This window comes from Talaromyces proteolyticus (genome assembly GCF_021365285.1).
Source record: "Talaromyces proteolyticus strain PMI_201 chromosome Unknown BGW36scaffold_8, whole genome shotgun sequence".
Lineage (NCBI taxonomy): Eukaryota > Fungi > Ascomycota > Eurotiomycetes > Eurotiales > Trichocomaceae > Talaromyces > Talaromyces proteolyticus.
In genome coordinates this window covers 910,343-935,606 of record NW_025764284.1, presented here as the reverse complement: position 1 = coordinate 935,606, position 25,264 = coordinate 910,343, and the positions used below count along the sequence as shown (strand labels likewise).

General features: G+C 47.7%; 10 protein-coding genes across 10 annotated transcripts; 5 read left to right on the top strand and 5 right to left on the bottom strand.

The window, feature by feature from the left end:
- Window positions 1-307: 307 nt before the first annotated feature.
- BGW36DRAFT_299981 (DNA glycosylase) lies at window positions 308-1,627 on the top strand (the record flags this gene model as incomplete). Its single annotated transcript, XM_046211584.1, has 1 exon — window positions 308-1,627. One exon carries the CDS (start codon window positions 308-310, stop codon window positions 1,625-1,627), a length of 1,320 nt encoding a protein of 439 aa, XP_046070335.1.
- Window positions 1,628-1,784: 157 nt separating this feature from the next.
- BGW36DRAFT_398486 (lysophospholipase) lies at window positions 1,785-3,525 on the bottom strand (the record flags this gene model as incomplete). Its single annotated transcript, XM_046218415.1, has 2 exons — window positions 1,785-3,188; window positions 3,256-3,525. 2 exons carry the CDS (start codon window positions 3,523-3,525, stop codon window positions 1,785-1,787), a joined length of 1,674 nt encoding a protein of 557 aa, XP_046070334.1.
- A 1,398-nt stretch (window positions 3,526-4,923) lies between these two features.
- On the bottom strand, window positions 4,924-6,781 carry BGW36DRAFT_299183 (uncharacterized protein; the record flags this gene model as incomplete). Its single annotated transcript, XM_046211505.1, has 4 exons — window positions 4,924-5,391; window positions 5,444-6,166; window positions 6,219-6,592; window positions 6,640-6,781. 4 exons carry the CDS (start codon window positions 6,779-6,781, stop codon window positions 4,924-4,926), a joined length of 1,707 nt encoding a protein of 568 aa, XP_046070333.1.
- A 521-nt stretch (window positions 6,782-7,302) lies between these two features.
- On the top strand, window positions 7,303-8,847 carry BGW36DRAFT_344419 (beta-lactamase/transpeptidase-like protein). Its single transcript, XM_046213172.1, has 3 exons — window positions 7,303-7,961; window positions 8,011-8,308; window positions 8,362-8,847. Exons 1-3 carry the CDS (start codon window positions 7,437-7,439, stop codon window positions 8,778-8,780), a joined length of 1,242 nt encoding a protein of 413 aa, XP_046070332.1. The 5' UTR covers window positions 7,303-7,436; the 3' UTR covers window positions 8,781-8,847.
- Window positions 8,848-9,137: 290 nt separating this feature from the next.
- Window positions 9,138-11,642, top strand: BGW36DRAFT_453063 (uncharacterized protein; the record flags this gene model as incomplete). The annotated part of the gene is made up of 1 exon (XM_046221862.1): window positions 9,138-11,642. The coding sequence occupies one exon, from the start codon at window positions 9,138-9,140 to the stop codon at window positions 11,640-11,642; it is 2,505 nt and encodes an 834-aa protein (XP_046070331.1).
- Window positions 11,643-12,634: 992 nt separating this feature from the next.
- BGW36DRAFT_429071 (uncharacterized protein) lies at window positions 12,635-13,268 on the bottom strand (the record flags this gene model as incomplete). Its single annotated transcript, XM_046220639.1, has 2 exons — window positions 12,635-13,119; window positions 13,184-13,268. 2 exons carry the CDS (start codon window positions 13,266-13,268, stop codon window positions 12,635-12,637), a joined length of 570 nt encoding a protein of 189 aa, XP_046070330.1.
- Window positions 13,269-14,384: 1,116 nt separating this feature from the next.
- BGW36DRAFT_382259 (uncharacterized protein) lies at window positions 14,385-15,711 on the bottom strand. The gene has a single exon (XM_046216506.1). The coding sequence runs from the start codon at window positions 15,601-15,603 to the stop codon at window positions 14,497-14,499; it is 1,107 nt and encodes a 368-aa protein (XP_046070329.1). The 5' UTR covers window positions 15,604-15,711; the 3' UTR covers window positions 14,385-14,496.
- Window positions 15,712-17,423: 1,712 nt separating this feature from the next.
- Window positions 17,424-19,441, top strand: BGW36DRAFT_429069 (putative oxidoreductase; the record flags this gene model as incomplete). The annotated part of the gene is made up of 3 exons (XM_046220638.1): window positions 17,424-17,696; window positions 17,749-17,930; window positions 17,992-19,441. The coding sequence occupies 3 exons, from the start codon at window positions 17,424-17,426 to the stop codon at window positions 19,439-19,441; spliced, it is 1,905 nt and encodes a 634-aa protein (XP_046070328.1).
- Window positions 19,442-19,742: 301 nt separating this feature from the next.
- Window positions 19,743-22,234, top strand: BGW36DRAFT_429068 (uncharacterized protein; the record flags this gene model as incomplete). Its single annotated transcript, XM_046220637.1, has 2 exons — window positions 19,743-19,891; window positions 20,767-22,234. 2 exons carry the CDS (start codon window positions 19,743-19,745, stop codon window positions 22,232-22,234), a joined length of 1,617 nt encoding a protein of 538 aa, XP_046070327.1.
- Window positions 22,235-22,329: 95 nt separating this feature from the next.
- BGW36DRAFT_429067 (uncharacterized protein) lies at window positions 22,330-23,361 on the bottom strand (the record flags this gene model as incomplete). The annotated part of the gene is made up of 1 exon (XM_046220636.1): window positions 22,330-23,361. One exon carries the CDS (start codon window positions 23,359-23,361, stop codon window positions 22,330-22,332), a length of 1,032 nt encoding a protein of 343 aa, XP_046070326.1.
- Between the last annotated feature and the right edge of the window lie 1,903 nt (window positions 23,362-25,264).

Below are 25,264 nucleotides of genomic sequence, written 5' to 3'. Positions count from 1 at the left end.
TTTTTCCTTGAAGAATGTGCTAAATACTGATGTATTACAATCCAGTTAGGGTTTAGAACAAAACGTGACCCTGCTGATATAAGCAAAAGTATAGACATGCGTGGCGTCAACCTCATTCCCTCCGATCCACTCAACCACGCCAAGACCAGGCATCAATCACATGCATTCAGCATCAACTCAACTCTCATCGCAGGCTGTGAGCACTTCTTTAATCGTCAAAATGCGGATTACTCGCTCCATGACTTCGAAAGAAGCCCCTACTTCTAATCACCCGCCATCTAGGCCAACCACTGCAAACGTTTCGGCAATGAAGACAGCGCATTGGCAAGCTAAAGAAAAAGTCCAAAAACGAACCTCGAAACCTTCTTCTTCGACATCAAAAGATGTATTTAGGATTTCCAAACTGACTACGGCAACACCTGCTAAGCGAAAGAGAGAGTTGCCCATTCAAGAGGTCGACATAAATGAGTTACCTCACAATCTAGGCAAGAGCTCCACGGATCTCTCTGATTCTCTAAGTACCATCAAATTTGAAGCAGAGGTTAAACCACAACCAATCCACATCAAAACTGGAGGTCAGACAAAAAGCCTCGGAGGACAGACAACCAATACGTCCAAAAATAGTAAGGGCAGAAAAGGTGCTGCACAGTACGGTCTCTCCCCTGGTGTTAGCCCCTTCCCCGATCATGCACATCCAACAGCGGATGAGTGTGAGGAAGTCAATCGTCTTTTGTCATCTTTACATGGCGAGGTCAAAGTTCCGACTACAATCCCGCAGCCCTCGCTCACGGTCACTGGTTGCGGAGAAGTCCCGTCTGTTTTAGATGCGCTTATCCGCACGCTCTTGAGCGGTGCGACTACTGGTGCCAATTCTGCGCGCTCTTTTCAAGGTCTTGTTCAGCGATTCGGTATACTCGAAAGTGGAATTGGTAAAGGAAGTGTCAACTGGAATGCTGTTCGCGAGGCTCCTATTGATGAGGTCTTTCAAGCTATGAAAAGCGGTGGCTTGGCGACTACGAAAAGTAGATACATCAAGCAAATTCTCAACATGGTCTATGAAGAGAATCAAGCACGTAGAGAAGCACATATAAACTCAGAAAAGGGAACAGAAGAAACCGGGCCGGTCGGCGCAGACCATGAATCCAAGGCACAGAAGGAAGTCGAAATAGCATTGATCGATGAAAATGTGCTATCTCTCGATTGGGTTCACGCCCTAGATAAGGAACAGGCAATGCTCGAGCTGATCAAGTATCCAGGTATTGGGCCGAAAACTGCTGCATGTGTGATACTTTTTTGCCTTCAGCGCCCATGCTTCGCTGTTGATACGCACATCTTTCGTATTTGCAAATGGCTTGGGTGGCTACCTAGCAGCGGCAAACGAGTCTCTGAGATCAACGCATTCAGCCATTTAGAGGTCAGAGTTCCTGATCATTTGAAGTATGCCCTCCATCAGCTGTTGATTCGCCATGGCAAAAGCTGCCCGCGTTGTCGAGCAATTACGGGAGAAAAAAGCGACGGTTGGGAAAAAGGATGCGTTATCGACCACCTCGTGACGAGGACAGGGAAGAGAAAAGGCGGCGTTACCAAGGATGATAGCTCTGAGCTTTTATCTACTGATGAGGATTAGTATTATTTCTTGCAAGTAATACAACATTCATCGTGCAATATTGCTGCTTATGTATTGCTCTATCTCTAATAAAACCGCTAATCAAACGAATCATAACTTCATGAACGAAGAGCCCAAATATTAATTCAAGGCCGGTGATAGCATAATAACTTAACAGCTAAGAGCGATAGCAATACTTTTGAAAGCAAGCATCACACTCTGCTGGCAACCCAGCTCCAGCCTTCCCCATAATAGCACAGCCGATACAAGTCCCCCATCCTTCATCAGTGTCATTTTGAGTAGCCACAGCCATACCATTATTAATCATTCCATTTGTCTCATCACGGGTATATTCCAGTTTATATGTCCATTGACCACTGGGATAGGTAAAGTTGTAGTTTGGCAAGTAGACAATTGTAATTTTATCCGCATCATCACAGCCAAAAAAGGTAGCTCGCGTGTTGAGCCCTTCATCTAAGAATATTTCCATCGAAGGAATATACGGCATGCGTGTGAGATTCTGGTTGAATGATTCCACGTATGTCATCAAGATCTCAGACCCATTGGGATAGTTTGTTTTCGTATCTGCAGCGTTGTCGTTCACGAGCAGCACATCAACTCCGCGTTCGGGTTGCAACATCGGCCATATGGGATTGCTTTGTAGCGCATCTCCGCCATCAACAATATACAGCTCTTCCTGATTGGAAACCGGATTTGCATCGTTGAATATCCCAGTGGAAGAGTTCCAATTACGGAAGGGGTTAGGGTATACTGCGTACTCGTCGCGGAACGTTTGTTGATGCACGTCATCTAAGAGATCTTCCAACGTTGATATAATCTCTGGAGTAAGAAAGTCGTACGCATTCTGTGGTGCCGACACGCAGAGATAGTTGAAAAGATTTGACGAAGTACCCAGGACGAATCCCAGATTATCAAAGTTGGTTGTACATTTATCCTCGGCCACAGGTTTGCCGTCGGACATGGATGTTCCCAAATACTTTAAATCGGCAAACCCACTGACATCATTATCCCACGAACCGAATTCAATTGGGGTAAACTCGTATTGAGTGGCGTTTGGCCCTGGCATACATTGACCCTCCCAGGTTTTCACACCAAGCGCTGTTATGATCGGAAATGGAACCATGCAGTTCGTAAAATTAGAAAGTGAAACGAGGGCAGACATCTCCAATCCTCTACCGTAGTCCGGACCTGGGAAAAGCTGATATGAGAGGAGACGGCCCCAAGAGTCAGTTAGGGTCGGTTCATATCCAGCGGCAGATTTCGCAAGCAAATCTTGAATAACCTGGTTGTATACATCCACCAGCGACAAGTTTTGTGGGGCCAAAAGACCATTTGAAAAGCTATCTAGCCAAAAGCTGTCCTTGAGTAGAGTTATTGTTGGCCAGTTGTTTCCTGCAAATGATGGTAACAACCAACTACCACCAGAGAGACCACTTTGGTAAGTGATGGCCTGGAAGAGCCCACTGGTGCTGACATTGCTGTCACGTTCGTCAAGGGCTTGGATAATACCAGCGCCCGTAAGCAGGGCCCTATAACTACCGCCGCTTGTTGCAAGGGCAATCTAAACAACTGGATGAGCGAAAAATACAAGTTATTGTGTTACTGGGATAATCTAGATAAGTGCTCACCGTAGGTAATTCTACGTCTTCAGTTTGGAAGCCGGTACTAGTCTTGGAAAGCCATCTCTTCAATGCACCATCCGCCAATTTCTTTCGATTTTCTCGATACTGTGCCTCTTCGCTATTTAACCCCGTAGCTGATCTGAGCAAAGTGGTCGTTGGGCACGTCGTGGTAACCGGGGCATACGCATTGGTTGAAGCCTCTACTGCGGCAAAATTGGCCAACCCGACAGTGAGAAACAAAGAGAGGCTAGTCAGAAAAACTCGGGAAGAAAACATGGTTCCAACAGAGCTGAGGAGAACTGTTGGAACGAGTTTTCGCTTTAATTGAAAGGAACAGACCTTTTTAAACCATTACATAAGGTTACCCGGTTCAACCAGGACGAGATTAAAGTCATTGTATTAAGTAGTTTTCGATGTGGGTTCCATGTTCTTATGGAAGAGGTATCGCTGACGGTAGCTATCACAACTGGGGCAAGCTCACAGTGAAAATATGACAATCAAAATCCAGTGGCAGGTCAAGGTATTAGCTCTGCGTCCCGGCACAGCGCTCCACAGCAAAGAGCCCTCCAGACGAATAGGTGGATATGGACATCGTGGGTGGACTTCTCGTGCTAGTAGCTTAACGGCCGATAGGGTTCTAGCGTTGCCAATCCGTGGCGCATAAGCCGTAATTGAAAGTAAAAGCTCATTCTATTAGGAGACGGGTAACGCGGCTCTAGGGTTGTAGTACTATACTACCATGGGCTGGATCCAGGCCGTAGTAAATTGAAATTGCCATATGCAACAGATCTTGCAGATGGCCGGACTGTCCGCCGCACGATCTGGGTGGCCGCTTGGCTTCACACTTGAGTCATGAAAAAGAAATCAGAGGCAGACAAAAGCGGGATTGGTTCGGAGAGAGTCCGCATGGGTTGATGATCAACTATCGAGTGATCCATTCAACATCGTTCGTTATCCAGGAACAGATTTAAAGGGGGCTTCTAGGTTCCACGGCCCCCACTAACTTGTACAGTAGGTTCGGTTTATCTTCTAATAGTTCACTAGAAGGCTTTCGGCGATAGCCGAAAGGGGGATAGTTATTGATCTAATCCAAAGCCCGACAGACCCACGTCTCGATATACGAATAAGTTAATTAATATATCGAACCAGTCTGCACGTGGCTAAGTGAATAAGTATGCGTCATGTTTCCTACGTGATCAATTAACTAGCTCCAATATCGGGTCTCATCCAGGTATCAGACAACCTCAATTGCCCGAAGTTTCAACACACCTATGCAGTGGCCCAACATCGAATTATCAATGTATAAAAATAGTCAACCCAGATTTATTGATTATGTTAGTTCTTTCACTCGATCAAGCCTCTCGCATATCTTCAATTCATTCGATAATGATGTACGATGGTGTCGAACTTTTCCCAATAAGCTAAAAAGGTCTCCACCTTAATAACTCTAGTTGGGTTTGGTGCATTGATACTCGCTTTTACAGAGAGAAATAGTGGTCGAGTTAATACATATAGCTCTTCTTGGTAACGAAAATTTCAACGGTTTCAAGTGCTCTGCTGGACTAGAAGAGAGGTAAGACATCAATTTGGGGGCGGACCCTTTCATAATAGTAAAGTGCTGAACTACGCTTAAGGACTCAAACCAGTTATTTGATTTACCACATTGAACCTAGCTCAAGCCTTGATAATGTCAAACCCCTCCTCCCAGTTATCCAATGCCTTCCGAATCTCGCGAGCATAAGCCGGGATACCACCACTGTAGCACACCGGTTCATAAACCTTTCCTGGAATGCTACCACCCATGTATGTCGACCTCGTCGTCGGGAAAAGAGTTCTATCGTTGAGCTCGAGAATATGCTTTTTCCACTTGTCAGCGGCCTCAATCTTAGGATTGACGTACTTGACGCCATTGGCCTCAATCTTGCCAATAGTATCCGCGATCCAGCGCCCCTGGACAGCGACTGAGGTAGGCCCGTTGCTCAGGAGCGTCGGGCCGTGCGGGCCATAGATGTGGAACATGTTTGGATAGCCACTGACGGTTGTGCCAAGGTAGGTCTTTGCACCTGGGGTCCATTCCTTCTCGAGCTCGGCTCCGTCGATGCTCTTCAGGCCCAGCTGGGTCATGACCCCGGTGACAACATCCTGTGACCATCAGTCCTTCTGCTGCATCGTTGGAATTTCATTTGGAACTTACAAATCCTGTTGCAACAGCAACAATATCAAGCTCGTGATGAGTACCATCCTCGAGAGTGATACCCGTCTCGGTAAACTCCTTAATCGTGTTATTTTTGATGTCAACCAGATGCACTGATTCACGATTAAATTGCTCGTAGTAGTTTCTCTCCAGACACGGTCGCTTGATACCAAAGTAGTGCGGCATTTCCCACGGTGCAAGCAGCTCCCTAAGCTTGGGATCGCCAATACGAGAACGGGTCTTCTTGGCCCAGAATTTGTACGACTCTTTGTTGGCCTCGGGATTAAATAAGTTATCCTTGTACAAGGCAACCCAATAGCGGAAGCCGCCCTCTTTCCAGACCTTTTCGTAGAAGGCCTCGCGCTCCTGTGCAGTGTCATCAAAAGTGTTGCGTTCGTACCAGTCGTACATGAAGCCGGCAAAATTGGCTTCTCGGTACCGGAACAGCTCCGGGTAGTAGGGCTTAGTACGCTCCTGCTCCTCGACAGTGAGGTTGCGTTTGCGCATAGGCACAGCGAGGTTGGGAGTTCGCTGGAAGACCTTAAGCTCACTGGCCTCGGGACCCCAGGCTTGCGTGATTTGCACACCAGAAGCACCTGTGCCAATGATGGCACAGCGCTTGTTTTTCACAGTGATTTCTTCCTCAGGCCAGAAAGAGGAATGGTGCACAATGCCCTTGAACTTGTCCATACCGGGCCATGGGGGAATATATCGCTTGGCGGCCTAGACACTTGCTCAGTAGATGTTCACTTGGCCGATTAGAATAATAGCTTACAAAGCCGGTTCCAAGAACAAGATACTTGGCCTTGGTTGTACGACCATCTGCAGTCTTGATACTCCATTTTCCCTCGTTTGTCTCAAACTGTGCTTCTATTACAACGGTGTTGAAAGCGCAGTCTTTCTTGACACCAATTACCTTGTCGACATGATCAAAGTAATTACGCAGATCTTTATAGTCGGGGTAGTTGCTGGGCCAGTTCCATGTGCTGTATACCTCGGGCCAAGAGAACTCATACTCTGGGACTTCGGAGTCCACACCAGCCCCTGGATAGCAATTCCATCTCCAGGTACCTCCCGTATCGTTTCCGGCCTCGAAAATGACTGTCTTCAGGCCACGGTCGCGGAGGGTCTTGAGCATGAAGATACCAGCTATCAGGTTAGCTGATGGATGAAGCTTGCGAGTGATGACGACTTACCAAACCCGGCACCAACAATTAAAGCATCAACCTCGAGGTTTTCGGCATATGGCCCAGACTTATCGCCATGTACTACCGAGTAGTCGGTGAGTTCGGTGTTGAACTTCTTAGGCCTAGGGACCGTCTCGCCTAGGCTACCCATTTGGAGTCAAGAGTAGATTTGATAAAATGTTGCAATTGTTGTAATACTCTCTAAGGTTGACAGTTTGAGGTGCCATCCAGAATATTTTTCTCTCCGACACCTCCGTCTATTTATATTGAATTCGATGTCATACAACCCTGGCTGCGGGGTTTAGCATAGGCTCTGGGTGGTATGATGCATGCATCATAATACAAAATCTGCGGCGCGTCTCTGTCGATCCACTCAATTGTACGTATTTGTTCTAGATTACACATGGCACCCCCCCAGGCACAAAGTCACCGGGGTTCCCGCATTCCCTGCAGAATGATACCACGTTCTGCAGCAGCAGCTGCTGCTGATGGGATCCGTTCGGCCGGTTGTGGTGTCAGGCTGGCCAGTTGCAATGACTCCCGCATGTCCGAAATCCGCTGCGGAACCGCAAAGTGCGGCTCCGTAACCGTATACAGCCGCTCCAGAATCAGAGGAAGCCCTAATCGAAATCACAGATGGTATCAAAAAGTCAATTACAACAGACTGTCTGAGTTTATTGTTAAATAAACAACGCTTTTAGTCTCACGAGCACCCCTACTCCCTTCTCGAACGTAAATCCAACCCTGTATACTCAATTCTCACAAATACCCGCGCAATCGCCACCCTTCCTGAACAAGCCTTAAGCATGCCTTTCGACGTACAGGTAACTTCATATCTCCGCAACATTATAGACAAGGCCTGTGAGGACCAGAAGTCCGGTATCCCCGGGGTTACTGTCGTGGTCATTGATAAAGATGGCAGCGAACTTCTCGCTCACTCCGCTGGTAAGCGAGGAACAGGATCTAACGATCCTATGGCTTTAGACAATGTTTTCTGGATTGCATCCTGCACGAAAATGCTAGTTGGTGTCGCCTGCATGAAATTGATTGAACAGGGGATTCTTCAACTGGATGATGGGTTGCAGACAGAGAGTCTTTGTCCCGAATTGAAGAGTCTCAAGATTTTGCGACCAGATGGCACCTTTGAGGATAAGAAACGTACAATTACCCTGCGGATGCTGTTGACTCATACTTCCGGATTTGGCTACACGTTCTTTAATGACAGATTGAGACAGTGGTCGTATCCGGTTGGCGTGGATGAGTTTTCTGGACGAATAGAAGATATGAAGCTGCCTCTTCTTTTCCAACCTGGCGAAGGTTGGGAATATGGTGTAAGAATCATTTATTCAAGTGTATAAAGTCCATTGTTAATAAATGCAGGTGGGTATCGATTGGGCCGGGGTTGCGCTGGAGCGTGCAACTGGCATGACGCTGAATGCCTATCTCCAGAAACATGTCTTTTTGCCCCTTGGAATCAAGGATATGTCCATGATTCCGAACCACGATATGCGCCGGAGGCTGGCGTATATGAACAGTAGAAACCCAGACGGCACTTTGCGGGCCCGGGACCATCTTCTTCGGGCGCCTCTTGTTGTTGACCTAGACAACCAGGCCGAAATCGCCAGGGTTTTCAACAGCGGCGGCGCAGGCATGTTTGCAAGGCCGCAAGAGTACTGCAGTGAGAAGACCTGAAACCCTAGAGAGATTCCATACACTGACTTGTCTCCGCAGAGGTTCTAGCTGTGTTATTAAACGATGGAACGTGCCCGAGAACGGGTATCAAGTTGCTTCGCAAGGAAACCGTCGACAATATGTTTTCCAACCAAGTTCCCCAGTTCCCCAACTACAGCCGCCAGGGCATCCCAGCTGCAAAGCCGGACCTCACCAACCCTATTCCGGAGTTGTATCCGGTTCCTGGTGATCCACAACAGGGTTGGGGACTGACATTTATGCTGAGTAACGGCGGCGCCACAGGGCGGTCCAATGGCACTGTGCACTGGGCCGGGCTGCCGAATTTGTGGTGGTGGGCAGACCGGGAGAAGGGCGTTGCCGGCATTATTTGTACGCAGATCTTGCCCTTCGCGGACCCCAAAGTGCTTGGTCTATGGGGGGCAATTGAGGCCGAGATATATAAAGCGCTAGGTCAATGAGGTTAGATGTGCTGGAATTTATCTAAGTACCTAAGTAGTCACATATCTGTGCTTTCTTTTTCAAAGCAAAAGTAAATTTTACTTAGTCTTTGTCATTGACCTCGGTATTACCGTAAGCACTCTTCCATGCCTTCAGATAAACAATATGGTACATATGTAGATCCAGGGAAATGCGGGGAACCCTGCCCCCGACACGCACCAATGGTATAAGAGTCTCTGGTCCCCCGCAAAATGCTCCATGCAACACTCGTCCTACTCCACTAGCCTCACTTCGTATCCTTCACCTACAGCATTTCATTTTAGTCCTGCATTGCATCGTTCAAAGTGAAAGAAGAAAAAGCAACGACTGTTGCCGTCATGCCTGTCCAGAAACGTGCTCCAATATTTGCACAAGGGTCCAGAGTCAGGCGCCAGAACCACTCTTGCGACCAATGCAGAAAATCTAAACGAGCATGCGATGCATTGTGTCCAGATCTGACCCGACAAGCATCATTTAGCAATGTTGATGGCCGGCGACTACCGTGTTCATACTGCGCCAGAACAAAAAAACGCTGTACCATGGAGTGGGCCCTATTGCAGACTCGTCCTGCCCTGAAAACACCTGGCCAAGAATCCTATTCCGAGAATTTGATGGATGATCTTCTCTCCCCATGGAAGACTGGGGAGTCCCGTGTTGGGGTTAAGTTAGGAAAATGGGCTGACCTCGACGAACCAAATTCTATGCAGGAGCTTATGACCTGGGAACCAGCCAATTTGGATTTGACCGGATCCTTGGTGGACTATGGTTCAATGCTGCCCAGTTCCATCTTTAGTGATAACGAGTCCTTCCCGGAGGAGATGCAGGCAGATATGCCAGCCACATCAACATCTGCAGGATCTCTTTCTGATCTCCTACTGTCGGGCATCTCTACCCAGCAGTCTTCTGATTCCCAGCTTGATCCGATGTGGCCAACCTTCCAAGGTATACAAAACTCTCAGGAGTATAGCAGTCTCCAACCAATCTCATCAAAACCCCCTCAGCAGCCGAGTGACTCCACCTGTATGTCTTTTAATCAACCATCATCCAGCCGGAATAGCCCCAGAAGTCCGCTTTCTCCATTTTCTATCGATCAACAAATGATCACCACATACAACTACCACCTGACTTCAACAAACCTACTTCAAATATACCATGATGTGCTAGAGCACAATTTGTCATGTTGGTTGACTGAGATGACCTGTCCCTACCAACTACCGTCGCGAAAGATTAGTCAAATCATCCCAGAATGGGGTTCATCGTGGTCCAATAGGATATACCAACGCACGATTAAGCTTGATCGTGTCGCACAAGCCAGCAATTTTCTACAACTGACACGCTCAGAAGACCAAGCCGCGTCCAAGGCTCTGCACCTTGCCATTATGTCCTTCGCTACGCAGTGGGCGCAGGGCAGTCAGCGGCAGCAAGAGAAATATCCTACCAACCATCTCAATCATGAGAATGATGACATTTCAGGTGGTATCACTAGCGAGTTCGACCGCATTCTTCAAAATCAATTTTGGGACCAAGCACACCGTGCTCTACAAGATGTTGCTGATGTGGAGTCGTATAGGGTAGCCTGTGCCGAGCTGATTTTTGGATTGACACAACGGCCATGGAATTCTGACAACCAGAATCATGGGCATCTAACCGGGGAAAATGACTGCAAGTTTACTATAGACTTAGTCTTGGGTCAATTGCGTGATATAATACACAAAGAAGGGCCACCAATATACATCGAGAGAGCAGCTCGAAAAATGCACTCACTGAAGTTTCGCTGTGATATACTCGATAAGGGCCTCGGCAGCCAATATGGTAGTCAAGAGAAGGGAGTCTATGGTACTGTAGGCTTTAACTGTGAGGACCGAGCTACGATTGGCTTGCTCTACTGGCTAGCCATCATGTTTGACACCGTCTCCTCATCCATGAACGAACGGCCAGTCGTGGTATTAGATGAGGACTGCCAGCACGAAGCGCAAAAGGGGATTCAGCAAGCTGCGACTATAGATAAGTCTCTCGCACGAAACCGGTGGAATCTCGAACTTTTTGTGCAAGGAAGCCTCAAAGAGGCGCATGCAATGCAATGGCCCTGCACCTACGAGGCGGCTGCCAAAGACGTCGTCAAGTCAGCACCTGTTAAAGTTCTTCTTTTTCGTCACCTGTCGTACCTACAAAACGCTGTTCGAAAGAGCTCCCATGAAGAGCAAATTGAAGACATCATCCACAGCACAAGGTCGCTATATGAATACTGGAACAAGACACACGGCGCCTTCTTTAGACAGCTCGTTCAGAACTATAGTGCCATTCCACTGCGCATACAGGGCTGGTTTGTCTGTATCTCTGCGCACTGGCACCTCGCCGCTTTGATGTTTGCGGATCTGCTGGAATTTATCGACGAGAATGCCTTGGGTATGGAAGACGCAGCTTGCAATCGTATAAACAGTCAGATCGCTAGGAAAATTAGGAGGCATAGTGCCATGGAGCTATCGGATTTAGCAAGAGTTGCTACTCCGACTACCAGAGATACTACTCTCGGTGTACCGCAGATGCCGGGTTTTCACCAAGCTGTCAACGAGGGAACACTTTTAACCGAGCCTTGGACAATGATTCTGATCAGGGCATTTACCAAGGCTTGTGTGGTCTTTTTATCTGAAGCGGATCAGTCCCTACGCTTATCCAGGACTACTTACGGGCATAGTAGTCTTGATTTCGAGCGGAATATGGAGCAGGCTGAGTATTGTATCAAGGGGCAATGGCTGCTTGGAAAAAAGTCGGATATGGCACGTAACATTGCTGAGACACTTTCTCGCGCGCTGGGAAAATTACGGAATGAGTATGTTAAATGAATATGTTTTGTAACCTTATTTTCAAATCCTAAGTCTTTAATTTTGTGTTGTCTGAGCTCTAGCATTCTCAAATCATGATTGATGACAGAAATATAATCTATTTCATTCTCATTTTCAATTATATTTTTCAATATTCTATTAACTTAAGAATTATTGAAAAAGTATACATATTATTGGAGTCCTATATAAATTAGAACAATTTGATATGTATATTATCCATTTAAAAAATACCTATAATACCTTAGAGTAAAGACAGTCGATTTTTTAGGAACCTAGATAGATCAATTGATAGATAGTTATAGTGCCCTTTTCTATTTCCCTAAGAGGTGTTTCTTCTCCATGAATTCAAATTCAAATATCCAAACAGTATATACCATACTTCATAGTCGATACCATGCGATTCAAATGTCGACCACGTTATGGTTTTCTTGATTAAACTTGAGCAACACTCGCCGTTTTTGACTCTTGGCCCAAGAGTGGTTCGTTCTTCAAGTTGTCAATCCGTGATAATCATGGTTACTCTACTCATTGCCTTCCACCTGGTGTGTCGACTTTTCCCCCGATTTTTCTAATTATGCTTCTCTGTTACCCTCCTTCTTTATTTATCAACTGACCCCGTCCCCCTCAGACAATACAGAAAACCATTTAATTTGGTTTTCTCTGTATCTTCTACTCCAATTACTCTAACAAGCAGGCTTCGTTTGTGTTTTCAGTATCGTAAACCAGGAAAATGATGGCGTAGATGGTGAAGAGAATACAGAATCTAAAGGCTTTCAGATTTAATTAACATTATATTCAGCCTAAAGGTTTTATATGCGGTTTTAAAACTATAATATAGTGACTTCAACAAAATTATACATTATCATAAAGTCGTCAGTTCGCATATCGTCGAACCTCTAATGTCAATAGATAAAGTGTTAGGTTTTGATCTTTCTCTATTCATAAGAGAGCATATTCAAAATGATAATGTCTAATTGGTATCATCAAGGTAATTAGGAACGACAACGTGATGTATCGTCCATCTCTGGGTGCGGAGCCTGCACCTCGGGTTTCCACGGATCTTCCATGGGTTCAGAATAGGGTGTTAGTACATATACGCCTTGATAACCAGAAGCTTGCTTTTGCTTCTTCTTTTCTCCATAGAGAAGAAAAGAAAGAACAGCGATAATACCAACCCCAGCGACTCCTCCTACTACTCCATCGACAATTGCACCCACTGGTTGAGAAGTACTAGCCTGCGATGATGGTGATGACGATGGTGTAGCGACGGCCTGAAATGTCTGTGACGGTGACAAGGTGGATGTAGGTCCTGGAAGGCTTGTAGCAGTGCTAGTCGATGGAGAAGCTTCGGTGATATTAATATAATGAGAGTTGAAACCCTCATTATCCCCGCGGGCAACGATGTAATAGACATCAGAGGTTCTCATGGACATTTGACTGACAACCCACGGTAGTGATCCGTTATTCGGCACGCTGGCTGAAAATAGTTGTCAGGAATATACATTTCTCCAACTTTCGTTTACATCGTTAGAGTAACATACCTGCAATCTCGCCGCAAAGTGTAGATCCGTATAAAGGACAGCTATCTCCACCTCTGGAAGTGTCCTGGACTAGCCAGAAGTCCATATTTTCCTCCAAATCCGAGTCCCAGGTTATGTTAATGGATTACCCGACGATATATTCGAGGTCATCTCTGACCTCCCCAGTCGTTCCTGATGCAGGAGGATTCGTAAAAGTCGGGCTGTCGTTTGTCGCTGTCCCGAGAGTCCAAAGGGAGAGAAATAGAACGAGGATCGACCTGGTTGGCCTAGCTTAAGGATTTAGTTTTTAATAGTAAGAACAGACCATATCAAGAAAGTAAAATGCGATGTTCTAACTCGTTGATATCGTCTAAGGCGACAATTCCGACCAGAGGATGTAAAAGAGATAGGTGACTGGAGCCAGCCTGTGCAAGGGTGAAGGGGATTTAAGATGTGCTTGAGAAAGCTAGAATCCTGCTGCAGATTCATAACATCTATTAATAACTACCAGGCAGAATGGATATTGTTTTTTAGACTGGCTTAGTAGAAAATAGTCTATTACCATATGCACACTTCATTCTTTGTTGACTTTTGATTGGCCATGATACTGTGCCGAGCAAAGGATTCTCCTCTCAAGTGAAGGTTGCGAAGTACTGGGCACTCGTCTTTCTATATCGCACTCCAGTCGTCTTTTGATTGGATACCAGGGAACTGGTGACGCGCGCTGTCGCACGCCGTCACCCTGGAACGAAGTGAATTTGCGCGATTTCTGATTTTTCCAGCTTTTAAATGGTGTATTCAATATGTATTACTGTACTGAGCACTGTACTGAGCCATTTACCGAGGGCCCCTCCCAGTTCGACCTACTGCCCTTGGTCGGGTTGTGCGCGGTGCTGTACATCCCGTATATTATTGATGACGTGCGCTTCGCACACAGATGCCCTGAACCAACATGAAAAGGGCAATGGAGAGGGAAGTAGATTGTACATGGAGCAAGAGAACAAAAACGTTACAAACTTTTTGATTTGGTTGGAAGGATAAAATTGTAGAATGGGAATAGGAAAGTATACTGCAAGTCAGAGAACTTTCTTTTACCTTTTACAGTATGCTACGCTAATTACGATTTCAGTCTAGCTACTCTGCAATCTGACTTTCCAACTCGATTAGTTACATAACAATAAAACGAAGTTTGGGACATGTAAGCAGCTTTTATTTCCACCTACACCACTTCACCCAGATAATAATACCAAAGTTCAATCGTGTATACATTGGTTTTGTTTCTAAGAGAGTAGTAGACTCGTCAGAAATGCTACAACAGTATAAGACATCCTCATCTAGTTAACAGGATTCCATGCATACTCGTCAACATCATTATACCTATCGACCTGGACGTCCTCATCTTCCTCTATAAAGTCGGGATCATCATCACTCTCTTGTGAGAAGTCAATACATTGGCGTCGAATTTCTGCCCAAGTCAAGCCATTCGCCCATTGCCGGATGTCTTGTTCCAATGGATACGGGGGGCTATCTTGTTCTGAGGTGTGAGCATGATGACCACGTTTTACAACCACTAGTAATTCCTTCCCTCTTTCATTTATGCCTAGCAACTGCCTCTCTTCTTCCACTCCGAACGTTTCTAAGTCTTCTGGGGATGGTGGTTTCTGCTCAAAGAGCTGACGTGTTGCAGGTTTGACCACTGTGCCTGGTGTATCGAATCGAGTAGATCGGTAAATAGTGATGGAAGCCCCGGAGTCCACACCGTCCCGCTGGATCAGAATGTCATTCCAAGTGCTCGGTTGAGGTTTCCGCCAGTATGGGTCTGCCATGAACATATCCAGCTTTTTGAAGCCGAGCATACTGGAGTTAGGTGTGATGAAGTGGAGCTCCTTCCATCCATTACCGTACTTAACTAACCCTTCAAGGGTATCGTAGGCAATTTCGCCTCTAGACAGGCCGAGAACGCTGAGCGTATCCAGACACAACCCCGGAAGTAACTTGAGGGCCCATACAAGCCTGTAGTGTATATCGTCATCGTCACCTATCGGCGTAAGCATCAGGGGACGTCCACTGACGCGGATATGACGAATCTGAGAAAGTGTGGTCGAAGGCAGTACCGAGAGCTTGTCAAGCATATCTTCTACACATTCAAAGTTGAACAAGACTTGACCAAGCCAAAGAGCCCCAGCTTCCTGTTTGATCAAGCTGCAGGTACGAAGCACTGCCAGAGAGTTAGGTGTAGGTTTTATTCTTTTTGTTGAAATGCGGCTTATGCTCCGTTTGCCAAAGGTGAGTCTTGTCGAGGTAAAGAGGTGCGAATAGATCAGATTACGTATCTCGCCCGGAAGCTGCAGAAGCATGCAAGAATCTTGTGATGATATATGTTGATTCTCATTCTTTTCATTTGCTTTCCCCTTCGATGTGCTCTTTTTAGAGCGAGCCATAATAATAACTATTCAGTCAAGCTCTAACAATAAGCGAAGGTTTCTGTAACACGGTCTGGCAGGGCCGTGTCCGAGGGTGTCTGGATAGACTAGATGTGGGTGAGTTGAAGCTTCACCGATTGATATTTATGCTATAGAGCAAGGCTACTAGGAAGGAAGCTATTGGTTTAGATTATATAGTTAGGGAAGGCTTCGAGCCGAAGGTTATTCGAAGCCGAGTAGACTTATATTGAAAGTTATGTCAAAGATTATATAAAAGATATTGCTTGGTTTCCTCCCTCCAGGTAAGAAACCAAGTCTATATATCTGAGTCCCTATCTTAGGTCATTGATACCTAATCTAACTAGATAAAGGCATATATAGCGAGGTGAGGGGTACTGGCATCATGCCCGGGGTCTTATGGTATCAATTGTGATATATCACAATTGACCCCTGGGGTATCCCTGAGCACCCCGGTCCTGCCGGATTAGGCTTGAACATGCCCCCTGGGTCTATCCCTATTACAGTTTCTGCGCTGATATTGTTGGTACTCCGTAAACAAGGCCTCTACTACGAGCCTGTTTTCATACTCAATGGCCTTGTTATATGTAAAGAAATTAGGAACCGTTTGTCTCAGATGATTAATATCGTCCAGTAATAGTAATTCTAGAACAACTAGTTGCTCAGGAATTGAATGAGGATCTAGCCGTGCTTCGCTAGTCACGTGGGACTGTGACACATGCTGGACTTTAGACGCGCTACTGATTACTCATCAACTAATTAAGCTTAGTGCAAAAATCCGATTAGATTATGAATACAAGCCTAAGTCGCAAAGAACTTATCTATCTAGACATGGTGCCAAATATTCTGAAAGACACATGACTTTCGGTTTCTTTTCGTTATGCTAGGATCCATCCCAATTAGGCTGAGCGCACGGACTAGCAGCTAGGAGAGGGACAGTGGACAGACTCATAGATCTAACAGTCATAATATCATGAAAGTACACATTAAGATAGCCCAGTGGAATCAAAGTAAGATATCGTATATATATAGTTTAAAGCTTGTATACAGTGGTCTTAGCATTAAAGTAATTAAGAGAGATAGCTAACTAGGTTCAGTCATAGAATAGACGGCTAATGGTATTTGTCACGTGTAAGAGCAGTATAGGTAGCGAATTATAGCGAACAGAATTGAGCCAATGATCATAAGGCCTTAGCAAGATTTGGCGGGAATTTGATGTGAAATTTGGCGCAGATTCTGGGGAGGCGATCTCGCCGCACACATAAGGATCACTCAAAATCACGTACGGGACGTTTCCCAGTGAGTGGACAAGGGCACTAGGGCTCAGTAGTGAAATGTAATCTCAAACTTGGCATCTCCCCAGAGTAAATCTATCAGGGACTTAGCTAAACGCAATATAGATCGAAGCTCGAGGGCTAGATCTCCCTAGAACTAGTATTAAGAAAGATGATACCCTTCTTGCTCGCTAGTAGATGACAGTCAGTACACTGACCACCATTATATATTATCTGGTCTGAAATTTATAAACAGGTTGTAATTGCTAGTTCGTACCGGCGCCGGTGGTTCCTCCATCAGAAAAAGTGGAAGAATCTCCGACAGCAGCCAGAAGAAATAGATACGCCATCTAATCTCTAACATGTAGGTAATAGACAATGCAGGTAGTGAATACAATTTTATAGGTACAGCGCAAGTCATACTCTATTGGTGGATGTACCTCTCACCGCCTTTGTGCTACCCCACAGACAGCTTCCAGAAAGCGGCAGAAAATAATATGCAGCTCCAACCCGAATGAACCCCTTTTGCTTCATACTGACCCAACAATGGAGCAATTGCTGTCACATCTCCCGCCATTGGTCCAGTCTATTCTGGCCGATGTGGACATTGACTGCGAATCACTCAAACTAGGTTCTATTGCAGGAATCGTGTCTTTGCTAGCGCTTTATTTCGGATATCTCTACTTGCGCAGTCGCAGGGAAGCTCCGGTCAAATTCAACGTCCCACTGCCGCCACAGCTGCGGTCGGATTGGGATGGGAAGAAATGGGAGGATGTGCAGGGAGAGGAAAAGGAAATACTAGAAGGTCAAGTCAAAGGAGTATGTACCTGTATTTGAGACTGGGGATGGACTGCGCTAATTGGAATGGTAGAAGTGGAACTCGGATCGCATCGTGAGTTACTGCCCTGCTGATGGACGGATTCTGGGTTCTGGTATACCCCTTGCAACGGCCGAGTCGGTCAATCGTGATATCCAAACCGCGAAACGCGCACAGGTGGAATGGGCGCAGACAACGTTTGTGCAACGGAGGAGGCTGCTTAAAACACTACTCAAGTAAGTTGTCCTTACATCTTCACGAGGTAAGGGTTAGAGAACAAGGCTGATATTTTGGTAGGTATGTCCTCAAACATCAAGATGACATTGTGACCGCGTGCTGTTTGGATTCTGGAAAAACAAAAGTCGATGCATCCTTGGGCGAGATCCTGGTCACTGCGGAAAAACTCAAGTGGACGATCGACCACGGCGAGAAGGCACTTACAGCCGAATCACGGCCTACAAATTTCCTCATGATGTACAAAAAGAATACGGTTCGCTACGAGCCGCTCGGTGTCGTCTCCGCTTGCGTTTCGTGGAACTACCCATTCCATAATCTGATCTCGCCAGTCATCAGCGCTTTGTTCGCGGGTAATTCGATTGTTGTGAAACCTTCTGAACAAACTGCTTGGAGCTCAACATTCTTTATTGACATCATTCGCCGAGCCCTGACGAGCTGCGGCCATTCGCCTGACCTAGTCCAGCTTGTGATTTGCCTCCCCCAAGTGGCAGATGTCCTCACCTCTCATCCAGACATTTCACAATTGACCTTTATTGGTTCTAGACCTGTGGCCCACAAGGTCTGCGAATCTGCAGCAAAATCGCTTATTCCCGTCACAGTCGAACTCGGTGGGAAGGATCCGTTTGTGATTCTGGACGATACAACCACCATCAAAAACCTCAGTTCCGTCGCATCCATCCTCATGCGCGGAGTATTCCAATCCGCGGGTCAAAACTGCGTAGGGGCAGAGCGTGTGATTGCACTTCCGGGCACATACGACAAGATCATTGATATTGTCACGCCGCGTGTTAAGGAGCTCAAACTGGGCTCTATCCTTCTCGATTCCAAGTTCAATTTCACCCCCGATGTCGGGGCCATGATTTCCCCCGGCGGATTCACTCGTCTTGAATCCCTCATTGTGGACGCAGTCAAACAGGGCGCGCGACTTATCCACGGTGGTAAACAGTACAACCACCCCAAATATCCTAACGGACACTACTTCGCACCCACACTTCTGGTCGACGTGACACCATCCATGCGTATCGCTCAAGAGGAACTATTCGCACCGGTTATGATCATTATGCGTGCAACGTCTGTTTCCGACGCGATTTCAATCGCAAATTCCAGCCAATATGCGCTCGGCGCCAGCGTCTTCGGCTACAATAGCAGGGATGTAGAGGCGTGCGTTTCCGGTATCAAGGCGGGTATGGTTGCTGTCAACGATTTTGGCGCGTACTATGCAGTGCAGCTCCCCTTTGGCGGTGTCAAGGGATCTGGATACGGCCGTTTTGCGGGCGAGGAGGGATTGAGGGGCGTGAGCAATCTGAAAGCTGTCTGCGTCGATCGTTTCCCTGGACTTCTCAACACGCAGATCCCGCCGAGAATCGACTATCCGATATACAAGGGCGAGGATCGAAAGAGAAATGGGGATGGGGCGTGGGAACTGTGCAAGGGCGTGGTGGAGACGGGGTATGAGCTGACGATTGCTGGGAGGGTAAGAGGGATACTCCGGATACTGAGTAATTCGTAATACATATCAAAATCAATATAATAATGTATGCAGATAAATATCATTCGGGTTCATTTCGTTAACTAACAATTACACTCGCTAGAAGGAAGACATAGCGACAAAGGTATCATTAAACGATTCGGGAGAATAGTGAAAAAGAACCCAAAACACAACACCTCTCATAACTCCTTCCTATCGATCCATCGATTCACATAACAATATCAAAGAATCGTTCACATCCTCCAGATGTGCCTCCAACTTCCCCTCTTTATCCTTGTGTGTGCTAAATAGCTGCTCTCCTCCGCCGCCTTCTTCCACCAGCATGGCCGCAGGTCAGACAGGAGATAATCACATCGAAGATGGTGACGATGCCAGAGATGATGGCTTGCAGGACTGCGCCGATGCCGTTGACGATGGCCATCAGGCAGGTACCGATTGCGCCGAAGATGGCTTCGATCTGTACAATCATGAGTATTGAGCATTGATCAAGTAATCGGGTGAAAACGTACACAGGACACAATAGCACCCATGGCGATAGATGTATGGTAGTTTCGCGCTGAATTGGAAAGTAAACTACTCGTCGTCTTCAGACTCAGACACGTAGTCGTTGATACTCGGTGTATGCTCGTAGACAGAGGATGATGAGGAAGACGCGGTTGTTTTGACGGGGGTGTATGTGAAGGGAAGCATCTTGAACAGAGTGCGGTACGGTAACACCAGCGACGGGTTTTTATATCACAAAAAAGAAAACTAGTCCACGCCAGGAGCAGAACTGTGGCGTCGGTCAGGCACGTCAGGACGGACGATCAGGATTAAAACTTGATAAAAGCAATCCTTTCCTCGTGCAGGTCGAATGATGATGGTGGTGGTGGTGGGGAAAGTGGAAGGGTGTTTGCAAGAGGAAGGGAGCTCCGTCATCACTACATAATTAAATAAGTAGCTTTGTTTGTCTGCAATGTCGGCTGGATGCAGTTGACGTCATGCTCATTCCGTTCAACCAGATTGCCACAGCAATACAACTACGAAACGTGCGCACCGCAAGCAAGGAATAGCACTGTAGCATTTGCGGTTAAGTTTGTAACTGACCGGCGCGTCCCAGCGAAAAAAGCTGGCAGTTGACGTCACGAGCAGACGAAAAAAGCAAAAAAAGAAAACGCCTGGGGGTGCCCCGCATCGGCGCCTTCCCTGTTCCGGCCGTAGTCCGCCGGCACGTGCTCTGCCAACCCGGAGCTGGGCCAGCCAATCAGCGCGGGCCCAGGTTTTCTTTTTTGGCTTTTTACTCTATCCTACTTTAACCTTACTTTAGTATTGACAACTCGAATGCGTGGGTTGACTGGAACTGCCAGGAAACGTCGAAACCTCGGCGGCCGGCCACCACTGTCCTTCGCAGAACTCGAGGCCCGCAAAGTCGCTCGCCGCACCAAACGGCGATGGAAAGAGCCAGAGGATGACACCCAAAAGCAACGACGACAGGGCACCTCGCTGCTCGAGCAGCTGCCGGTCGAGCTGATCGAAAAAATCTTCCTGTACGCCTTGGAAACCAACCTGTGTCACGCATCGCCGTACCTGGCTGCTGCCGTGTCGAGCGAGCGGATATATCGCGCGCTGATCCGCCTGGCCTTTTGGGATGAGGGCCAGAACCAGAACCAGAACCAGAATCAGAATGCTGCGACGAGTGGGCGTCTCCTGCCGCTGCGCAACGCTGACTCCAGGAAGTTCCTCGCTGATGCACTGAAGCCAGCGGATTACGACCAAATGCGTATGGACGACGCAGAGCGCACGCATTTACAAGCCACCATATTGAAGTGTAAATGGTGTACCATGGCCCGGATACAGGCTCAGCTGCCGGCGCTGATGCAGATGGCGATCCACAGATTCTGGACTGGCCCTGGGATCACCATGGAACCGGCGGAGAAAGCATCTCTACATAACTTCCTGCATCGCAAGGGCGATTCGAAAGTTTTTCAAGGCCTGTCACACAAGGAGAATACTTACTACATGTCCGTCATCCCGCTGGTATCAGTCAGCATAAACTGTGCTGAAGAGTACGTCCGCCATGTCCATCGCGTACTGAGGCTACGGGTTATCCCCGACCGTCTACTCCGCGGCAGCAGCAGGGAATCGGAAAGCAACCGTGGAAATTTCTCTGATGAGACGATCAACCTGCTTGAACTATTCCGGCATGCTTACGGCTTCGATGGCACAGGACATGATGTCTCCTTTTCCCGCGATGCATTACAGACGGGTATTCAAAATGCGCTCCAGGCACAAAATACACGCGCTCTGACAACTCTACTCAAAATCGACGAATTCTTCGCTCGACGACGCCTTGAAACAGGCCCTCTTTCTACTTATCCATCCTCGCAACAGTCCGCTCAGCAACAATACTACGCCATCCCGGCTAACCATTTTATCCTCACCGTGCAACTGCCCGTGCCCAATACAGAAATAATAACTCTATTCAAACTCCTCCTCCGCTGCAACGCAGAGAGCGTTCCGGCCGACTCGCCCGAAGTCACGCAATGGGCAATGGGGCTCGCAGAGGGAAGTGGCGGAGACGCAAATGTCGCATTTGGGCGGTGGATACTGGATTTCATGGTCGAATTGCCGCGGCATATCGACGTTGCGCGTAGCAGGCCGAGAGAAGAGGCGTTGTTTTATTACGGCGCTCTCAATGCGGAGAGTGGAGCGGGAAGGATGTTTATTGAGGAGGGCTGTGCCGGAGAAGTTGACCCAGATGCGTGGCGGAAGCCTTGGATACAGAGTATGTCGTTTGATGTTTCGCAGACCTGGCTTCCGGTTGATACAGAATAAGCATCATGAACATATCATGTAGAGGAACGTTTACAGCCTTAATGAATTAGAGTGGGAATAATGTCACCATCATTAGAATATCTGCAAAGAAACAACTAAAACCCCATACTGCCGGGACGGAGATTCAAATTCGCCATGAACCCATCCTTAATATCCCGCTCGCGATCTCCCAAGGTCTGCCATCGGTCATAATACAACAACCGCACGAACGAGTCATTCGGCCCCTCTGCATGTTTGAGCGCGGCGCGGAAATGGCGTGTCTTGACAGGCCAGGGTTGCGGGTAGCTGTAGTTCCGGGTCTTGATATGCATGCCCAGTAACTTCTCAAAGGTGGCATAGTCTCTGTCGCGGATGAGTTGCCGCAGCACTCTTCGCGTGCGCTCGTGGTCGTTGTCCTCGTCAATATATGCGTCGTGCGAGAAGAGGGTTAGGAATTCGAGCTTTTCAGGCGTCCATGGCTCTTGGAGTAGTTTGTCGGGTATGCGAGGCGGTTCATCGGGGGACGGCGCACAGGGAAGTCGGAAGACGTCCAGTTCGTAGGAGACTGGGCTCGGTTCGCTCAACTGCACTGCGCCGAAATGGAACCAAAAGGCGAGTCTCAGATCAGCGTGTCTGCTGCTGTTGCTATCTGCACTGTCCACTTTCGCCTTGAGCACTAGATCGCCACTGCCTCGACGGCCGTGGACGGCGAGATCAAAATCCATGGGCCGGCAGAGGTAATAGTCCAGGTTTTCAAGCTTGCACTGGTCGTCGGCGGAGAAGTTGAGATCGCCGCATTTCTTGCGGATGATGTGTTTCACGTAGTCCCGCTGACACTGGCGGAAGAGGCTGAGCGTGCTCCAGCGACACTCGAGAATGGAGGTCTGCAAACGAGAGCGGTCTGTGGTGCTGAGTGCCCAGAAGTCTAGCAGTGCCGGGAGGAAGTCGGGGGTGAAGAAATCGGCCCTCGCGCCGTTGTTGGCACTGCTGAAGGCTAGCCGGATCAACCATTTGTAGATAATCGGCTGGGACAGGATTTTAGCAATATGCAGTGATGCCCGCGGCAGATTCACTTCGAGGCTGTGGAAGAAGATCTTTTCTAGCAGCTCGGCAGGAAGAGTCTCGAGTCTGCATAGTTGAGGCGACATCCAGGCCGACGACGCTGGAAGCTCTTGTCTGGGCCTAGATCCTGGACTTGGAGATGGTCGTAATGAAGGAGAGGAAACCGAAGCCATACAATCGCTCATTCATTCACATGCCGTAAACGCACCAGTTGTTGCAAGCTCCAACAGGCCGAAATCATGCTGTGGTTGCAAACGAGCAACTTGGATGTGCAGGGTAAAGAACCGCACTTTAAACAGTTCGTAAGTTTTGAATGGAGTCTGTATCTATTTCCCTTTGTCTTTCTCTAGTTCTATGTTTGTGGAACTGAACTGAACGAACTGAGCTAAGCTGGGCTCAGTGGATGCGCAGAGTCTGTGCTAGAGACTGGGCGCACTCGCAGGGATGGCCCGAATGGCAATGGCCGACAGCGACCCTCAGACGAGGATGTGATTGGGTTGGCGATGTGCAACGTTGAGAAATCAATATTTGGTCGTGGGGTATATGTCAACAATAAATATTAATGGCGGGCGCGACGACTGGGCGTCCCGAGGCGGCGGATCAACGCGGCGTTGGCTTCACGGATCGACCAGGCTTGACGATCCTTTGCCAGACTGGACGGTGAGGTATGACCTGTTGTGCAAGGTGCAGTGGACAGGTCGCCTATTTGAGAGAAATAGGATTGAACCGAGTTCACAGTGAGGGTAACGAGAGACTAGGAGACGGCGAGAAAAAAAGAGGTTGAAGAAAAAGCAAAGATAAAATAAGAATTAAACGAGACGGGGAAATCGGAGTTATTGGTTCGAGTTTAGAGCAGAACACTTACTAGTTAGTTGACCACTAGTTGCCATCCTGTCAGTCCTGGGCAAGTAATACATACTACATAGTTATAGTAGTACGTTAACTAGCAGGTACTAGGTAGTAGCTGCAGAGGTCGTGGACGTGGTAGTATACGGGAACAAGCCGGTAGTGCTGTCGGATCATACTACGTCCTACATATTAATCTTAGTACAGGCAGCCGCGCAGCTGCAGCATGAGATGCCAGTGAAATGGGCTGCTTCGTTGACCGCCGACACATGCTGGCCTTGTCTCCAGCCAAGAAGATGCGGGGTCTCGTCCTCGCTTCTGGCCGCATCCGTCCTTCCATCCAATCCTCCAACATCAATTGATACAATTGTGGTCACTGGTCAGTCAGTCAGACAACCTGGTGTTCAAGTTGGAACCCTCAAGGCTGGGTGCCCCAAACAGGGCTCATAACTCGGTTCTGTATTGTGTGCTCCCTGCTAAGGCTAGAAACAGGATTCGAGCTAAATTGAGGGGTTCACAGGCTACAGCCTAGTACGCAAGCCAGAAGTGGTGATTGGCAAGCCCATCAGCGAGAAAAGGGCGTGTTCCTAAAAGAGAATACACAGCTGGCCAGAAGCATCGTTAATTAATGCTGCATGAAATGTCGAGACTTAGCCTGACCCGACCTGCTGGAAACTGGAAACCGCGCTTCGACGCTCGAGTCAGTAGAGAACACACGATTCGTCGGCTGACTGCCCCGACTCGTGTGGCCTGGACAAGGGGTGTATTTAGAATGACACCAATGACATGGCGACCTGATGATCGCCCGGAAACAGTATCCCACTAGCAGTCGATGGTTTTGGGTTGCACAGAATTTGTAACTTGTGTAGTCCCTGGGATGCTGCTTACTAGGTGCTGGAGCTGTGCATGAGAGAGCACTTCGAGAAAACCCTGGAGGTTGGAGACCAATCATATATACGCCGAATCGTTACACTACGTGAACACGACGACATGCGTACTTGGTCGAGAATGCCATTCGGGCGTGTCTCTGCTCGTTCGAGAAGGCTACTATCGGCTACTATAGTCACTCAATGCGCGCGAACGGATACTTTAGGACGCGGAATAGATAGTAAAGATGTCGAGAATGTAATAGGCTAAACAAAG